The sequence below is a fragment of the Oncorhynchus kisutch genome, linkage group LG9 (assembly GCF_002021735.2).
Source record: "Oncorhynchus kisutch isolate 150728-3 linkage group LG9, Okis_V2, whole genome shotgun sequence".
NCBI classification, from domain to species: Eukaryota; Metazoa; Chordata; class Actinopteri; order Salmoniformes; family Salmonidae; genus Oncorhynchus; species Oncorhynchus kisutch.
In genome coordinates this window covers 27,695,272-27,702,505 of record NC_034182.2, presented here as the reverse complement: position 1 = coordinate 27,702,505, position 7,234 = coordinate 27,695,272, and the positions used below count along the sequence as shown (strand labels likewise).

Genomic DNA, 7,234 nt, shown 5'->3' with positions numbered 1-7,234 from the left:
AAGAGCAAATCAAAAAACAGATCTTGACCCAAGTTGCGTGACAATTCACATCCTAGCCAGTTCTGCTCTGTTTCATTGGTAGAGCTGAAAACATGTTAGTTTAGTGGGTGGGTGGGTATGGTAGATGGTTCATAGCGTCATCGGTGCCTAATAATAGTTCCACTGTGTACTGTAAGGTACTTTGGTGGGTGTGACTTCCAAAACTTAACAGTTGCTGCTGGGCCAAACCCAGATTAAACAGGGGCGCACTGTTCCTCTCTGAAACACACACGCACATACACAAGGAACCATATAGCGTTTTCCATCACCTCAGCTCGAATGCCCCCCAACATAAAAATATGAAAAAGAACATAGAAACTAGGGTAAATAACCCTGATTAGCAAGAGGCTATAGATGATGCAATGAACTGATGGGCAGTAGTGGTTTTCAGATGTTGCTATGGCTATACACCTAGGCTACTGCAGTTTGTTGTCTGAGTCACTGTATTGTCAAAAAAAACAATTGTGTATTTGTTTTAATTGAAAGAGCTAGGCTAATGGCCTAATTGGGGAGGCAGGGTAGCCTAGTGGTTAGAGCGTTGGACGCAAGTTCAAACCCCCGAGCTGACAAGGAACAAATCTGTCGTTCTGCCCCTGAACAGGCAGTTAACCCACTGTTCCTAGGCCGTCATTGAAAATAAGACTGTGTTCTTAACTGACTTGCCTAGTTAAATAAAGGTTAAATATAATGTTACGGTGAATGTGTCCATAATTATGTTATCAGTCATTTACTTTCTATTTGTTTATGACACACAGTGACTGAGGTGTTATCCTTCCTTGTCCTCTTTATCAAGTCAATGCATCTTTAGTTATGTGTGCATTTATGTATATAGGCTATACCAGCATTCCCCTATAGGAAGCCCTAACATTGCCTCCAGGTACTATTTGTCTTGGCTTTGTATTTTCTCCTCTTTCTCTGCTCAAAGCCCTATAGTTTTCCCCTTATCCCCTTGTGCGCCTTTCACTCAGTCACAAACACACACGCACATTTCTCCCACCTTTCACTCACACACTCAAAACCCCCTCAAAGACGCAAATGCTCGTCCACTTGCATAGAAGGCCGGAGGCGCGCCCACGCTGTTCATAAGCGCAGCTCGCGAAGGCGTCACCACATTAAAGTTGAGCGGATGAGTATCACACACGCCGACGAGGAAAGCACGAGTTTTTAGTTCCGAACAGTCATAATATCCTAAATTGTGCCACGTTCTTTTTTAGTTTTAGTCCATAAAATACATTACTGGAATGTATCGTGAATCTTGAGCAGGCAATGCCAAACGAAGCTTTGGGTCAGAATTGTTATGTTTTTAAACGAGACGCGCATTTTGGTTGATCTTATATATAAGTATTACAATAATTGAGAAAACAACCGTGCTGAAGCAGAGACCGTTCATTTGCATCCAGTCAGTTGTGAAGACGGGGGCACTCTTCTTTGAAGCGCCACAGGACATCATTTGCATGAAACTGAAGCCAGGTAAGATGCGTAATTGTTTTTCAATCTATTGAACTCAAGGGATTTTTCAGCCCGTTTTGGGATTTCAGTTGATGGTACGGACCACAGCTGGCTCCATGTGCTCTACAATCCCGACACCCTGTTTAAACGTTTAGAAAGGTAAATAATCGTGTATATCTTGCTCATATGAAAGCCAAAGTCAAATGTTTCCAAAACCATATAGCGTGCGAGGCATATTTGCGTTTAGACTCACTCAAGGCAAAATGATGGGACGTGGTCTCTGTTTGAGTATGATATGTTGGATAAAATAATAAAGACAAGACACCAATGTCAAGTTCAATAGCCTTGTTTAAGCATTGTACAAATCCCTACACACAGAGTCCGGGGAACAGCCCAGCTCGTCGATTACCTATCAACCAGATTCAGTAACAGTCCCCACTGTCATGTAATGTAATTGGAGTCATGACAAGGGAAACTGACAAACCAATTTCATGTGACTATTACTATTTTTCAGAATGAAAATTATTCGACGACGATGGCAATTTGTGGCATTTCCAAAGTACATGCATTTACCAATAAATCAAGTTGCCTTATCCTTTGGCGCATATTGAATGTGTTAGAATTTGTGGAGTCATTGGAACGTCAATGTGCTGCTGACTTTTCCATGGCTCATAATCGGGGCCATCTAGTAAAGACGCTCTACTGAAGGGAAAACCGCTTATGTCCTCGGTGCATAATGGCATTTCAACAACTCTCCATATTTCCCAGTCTGCACAGACACACAGACCTTACTGTCTGCCACTAGGGCAGTACAGTACATCAGATAATATCCTCTGGGATTTGTCACAGTGCTCTATTTACTCATGGGCATTCTTGATCCTATTAAAAAGCACTGTGCAGAAAAATGCAGCCTGACCACATTCTGAACATAGTTACGATCGGCGTTACTGTATGTACATGTTCACCTGTATCTGCTATCTACCAGTTTGTAGACATGCCAAAAGAACTGAACATATTTACTGTGGAAGATTACTTAACTTGTAGCCTGGGGTGGGGTGAGAAGAGGTCTGTTTTTGTGTGTGTGATAACACTATTTCTGATGTCTAGGTCTCTTGACATCTCACCAAAGCATGCCATTTTTTTTTTTAGGAGGATAAATATTATGTGTGGCGGGGTAGAAAGCGAAGCTGTTTCCTGAGAAGTGGGCTTGCCTAACAATGGCCATCATCTTGGCACAGTCGGCGGTTCGCAGTCAAAGCAACATCTGAGGGAGGCTGTAGGATATGGAGAGAATGGCAGAGAAAAGAGAAGGGGGGGAGAAAGTGCCTAACAATGGCTGGGGCCGTACAGCTCACACAATGTGCCAAGAGGAGAGTGGTGTTTTTGGGACATTCTTAAGACAATGGGAGAGCTATGTCCAGCTGGTGACACTTAACCTCCGTTAGACAGTCCATTGTTTGGGTCTCATTGGCTCTTATGTAGTGTCTAGTTGTAACACAAGTCCGGTCAAGTCAATGCTATGAATTCTAGAACTTGCAGTAAGTACACATCAAATCACTTAAGATTTGTATTGTAAAAAAAACAAAACGTTTTGTCTTCTAAGCCTACAGATCATGTGCTCGAGGTGAAGGGTAAGCCTATGACAGCCTTGGTGTTAATATGGGGGGGGAAATACACCTCCACTGGACTGTCATTTGATTTGCTGTTTTTCCAGCTCAGCAGCTGGGTTTATTAAGACGAGGCACAGTAACTGTTAAATATTTGATGGTTCTGTACTGAATCTAGTGAGTGAATATTGATTGACTGTTTTATTGCTGCACCTGATCCTGGGCTGGCTCTTGGTTGTTTTTCCACAACCCAGTTCATTGTGTCCTAACAGTCCCCTTTAAGTACTGACACGTGTCCACTCTGCATAATACGCTTAAGTATAGTTCGCCTCTCAACAACAACAAAAAATATGTATTTATTTTTAGTAAAATCTCTCGATCCGTGTGTCCATATTCCACATTATAACTTATGTTATGGTGTTGGCAATTCATGTGTCTGATTTGTGGTAATGTATTTAACTAGGCTGCAATTTGTCTTTCTCTGTATTCCAGATCAAAACGTTGACTCCAACTGTACTCGATTCAAAGAGAAAGTGGGAAATACAACTAGGAAAAGGACTGAAGACCACGACACCTGTGCCACATCTACCACTAACCCCCCCTTGACCCCTTCAAAACCCACCCTCCTATCCACTATGTCTCTCAATACCTTCCACCTAATGGAGACCCTCAAGAAATCCCCGGCTGCTTTACGCCGCCGTTTCCGCCGCGACCGCACAGAGTCCCTCTCCCACGGTGATCCGCTATTCAAGGTCCACTACCTGGGCACTGAGAAAATCTTCTCCCTGGATCGAGAGCAGGCCCAGGATGCCATAGCCCGTCTGCTCGACGGGGCCGCAAATGGAAAGAAGCTGAGCAAAGACCACGCGTTGGTTGTTCGTCCACGCTATGTCGAAGTCAAAGAGCTCAGCACAGGACGCCAGCTCACTAAGACGTACCTCCAGGACATCGCCTACTGCGCGGCCGATGCCACTAGACCCAACGTGTTTCTGTACATCTGTAAGCAGCGTGGGCAACAGCTGCAGTGCCGGGTGTTCTGGTGCAGCCGGGCAGAGCGGGCACGGGACATGACGGCCTGTCTGGCACACTCCTTCCAGAGGGCACTGAGTGACTGGCAGGGGGATGGCGGAAGTACCGGCACACTGACCCCAGAAAAGGTTTGGGTGAAGGAGGGAGAGGATATGCCCACCACCCCTAATAGCTCCAAAAACTCCATGCTAACAGCTAGCTTAAGACGAGGTGAACATGGCCTGAGCACCTGACACACTGAAATATTCAATTTAAATCAATAGAAACCAACATTTTTAGGCAGGCAATCTCCTTACCGCCTATCAGTAGGGGACACTTTCAAAGGGATCAATTGATAGTCTTCAGTTAACGCATGAATATGTATGTACCTGTATTTGCACATTTCACTGTCTTTTTCTTGAGAGTTGTAATGTGATTAAAATCAAGCCCAGTCAGCACATTTAACACCCTCTCTCACTCCTGTGTCGGTTTGCAGTCCGTTGGAAGAAGAGGAGGTCCCTGTCTCGCAGTCCACTGAGTGCCATGATCAGGAAGAGATCCACCTCAGACATCTGGCACTGAGACAACCGATCCCCAGCATGACACTAAACTGATGACACCCACAGAGACTAGTTACAGCACGTAGGGAGGGAGGGAAGAGACGAGGGATTGAAAGAACCCACCACTACTGGACTCAACAGGACTGAAGGGTGAGAGGAGATTAGTGCTGGACTTTCTTTTAAATGGGACATTGCCTTAGTAAGTCTACAGTACAGTTCATGACTGAAATGAACATTTAGCCTACAAACCGGGACAGTTAATGACTAGCTGCCTTGGAAGACCTGGGAACAAGGCATTGGGTTGATGATGTGGTACTGTAAGCTGTTTCTAGCATTCACCTCCGTTGCCTTGTGACTTGCTTTCACTGTTGGAAAGCTTCAATGCTAAACTGCTAATATCCATTGCCATTCCAAGGCACTTGTTTTCTAGTGGCCTTGCTACTCTAAACTGCCAGTTATGCTTTTGAAGAAAGGAGCACATGGTCTTGTGTGCCTTTTTAACTAGGTAAGGATATGACCAAATGTATCCCCAAACCACAATCTTCTCTCAATGCAATGCTGGGTATGGGCTGGAATGGTTGAAACTGGTTACAGTCATAGCAATGATTGTTTTTTTTTTTATAGTTTAAAAAAAATGTATTGCAATTAAGTTTGTTAGCTTATGGATCATCAGCCTGTACCTTTTTTTTTTTTTTTTTTTTTTTTAAGGGGCGAGGAACTTTGTTTGAGCTGACCCTGCAATGTGAGCTCCGTGTTGGTCTTGAGAGGTGTTGCAAAGTGTGTGTGAGGATTCATGGGGCATAAAGGGTTAATTTGAGCCGACCATAGAAGAACATCTGCTGAGTTGTCGTAGGTACACAGTAGGCTGTGTTTATAGGCAGAACTGTAATTAAGGCAATAAGACATGAGAACCCAGGGTTTATCGTGTGAATAACTCACGACTAAGACCCAACATGGAGGATCAGGGAAACGGCCATTAGGAGGATGTTATTCACGATAATTCCTGGGGCCTGATTGCTTTTATAAAACGGTTACCAATAATTTTTTTTAAAGATGTTTTCATTCAATGTTATTTTAATGAGTAAATTTGTTTTATTTCTTCCTTACACCATGACGATCTAGCCTGAGCAAAAGCCAGTTGTTAGTTCTGAAATAATGAAGTAGCTAGCCAAATGAGCTGGTCATCCAAAAAAGGTTGCCATGCAGGCTAGCTACTTTTCCTTTGCTAGTTAGCTAACTAAAGCTGACACTATCACATCAAGCAGCTGAAATGATGGCAAACTGCATTTTAGTTTGTTTTACCTTTGTTTCTATTGCCATTTCTTTTGACATATCCATTGTTATGACCCTTTATAAATAAATTTTCCTGACTAAGAGAAGCTGTCAGTCTTGTCACTCGCAAGTATAACCTGCAACAAAGTTGCACAAGTCGGGGGCAAGCAGCAAGGTTTAGACAAACCCAAACTGTTGCAAACCAAATGCTAGCCTAGTAGTGTGGGGAAATAATGTTTTAACACTATTTTACAGGAGAGATGAAGTTTATAAATTGCCTGGCTGGGCTGTGGAATTCAAATGGAACTGTTAAAGGGAAAATCAAATGATGTGGCCAGTCATTGACAGTGCATTTTAGTCCAAGACTATGCTAACTCTGTCTTCACAAATATTCTGAATTTGAATGAGCCTCACGGCTTATGTATACTATAGATGCGATATCAACCTACTTATTCACACTAAATCTTACAGGCGTTAGTGTTTGCTAGAACAGTTTTTTTTCTTCTCATAATGATGAACCAGTTAGCTGTATATTATTAGCAGTTTATTTGGAAAAATCACTCATCTGTGATCCTCCTCATTCCTCACTATTCCGGTGTGTGCAAAGTAGTGATGTTTTTGTCACACATACCGGATAGGTGTAGTGAAATGTGTTCCCGGGTCAGATATAGTAGTTCAGCAGCCCTGGAGAAAATTCGGTGTAAGTGTCTAGTTCAAGGGCACATCGACAGATTTTTCACCTTGGTGGCTCAGGTATTCAAACCAGCGACCTTTCACTTATTGGCCCAACGCTCTAACCGCTAGGCTACCTCTGTTCCTCTGTGGGGCAGGAACGTTGGTTTTAACTGTTCGGGAACTTGCTCCTGCATTCCAATGGGGACATTAGAGTTCACAAATCCTCATTGGCCCTGCCCCCAACCTCTCCTCTCTGTCTGGCCTAACCTACTGTAACCTCATGACTTTGCATGTTTCATAGCATTAGTGTTAGCGTGGCCCCAAGCTCAAATACCTGTTTCTCTTACACACGCTCTCTTGCGCCTCACACACTTCCCCATGCCACATCCGCTTATTCCATACATTAAAGACATCTATACTCAGGCAACCATTATGAAAAGGTCACATTACATCCCAGCTTAATTTCTCGACGTGATACTACAGTATGCAGTATTGTATAATTTAGTTTCATGACAGCTGACTGGTGTTTTGTGTAGAGTTTACACAGGAGACTGCTTGTCTACGAATGGGGTGGTATGGGGGCTATTCTACATTTGAGTCCCTACCTATCCTCGGGCCAACACA

General features: G+C 43.4%; 1 protein-coding gene across 1 annotated transcript; it reads left to right on the top strand.

Moving 5' to 3' along the window:
* The first annotated feature begins 1,134 nt into the window (after window positions 1-1,134).
* On the top strand, window positions 1,135-6,039 carry LOC109897006 (uncharacterized). Its single transcript, XM_020491491.2, has 3 exons — window positions 1,135-1,509; window positions 3,588-4,334; window positions 4,600-6,039. Exons 1-3 carry the CDS (start codon window positions 1,494-1,496, stop codon window positions 4,683-4,685), a joined length of 849 nt encoding a protein of 282 aa, XP_020347080.1. The 5' UTR covers window positions 1,135-1,493; the 3' UTR covers window positions 4,686-6,039.
* The last annotated feature ends 1,195 nt before the right edge of the window (window positions 6,040-7,234 follow it).

What these genes read in the sequence shown, in the direction of transcription:
- LOC109897006 (XM_020491491.2), top strand. An exon ending in AACAGCTAGCTTAAGACGAG is followed by an intron (nt 4,335 to 4,599) that starts GTGAACATGGCC and finishes GTCGGTTTGCAG; the next exon opens with TCCGTTGGAAGAAGAGGAGG.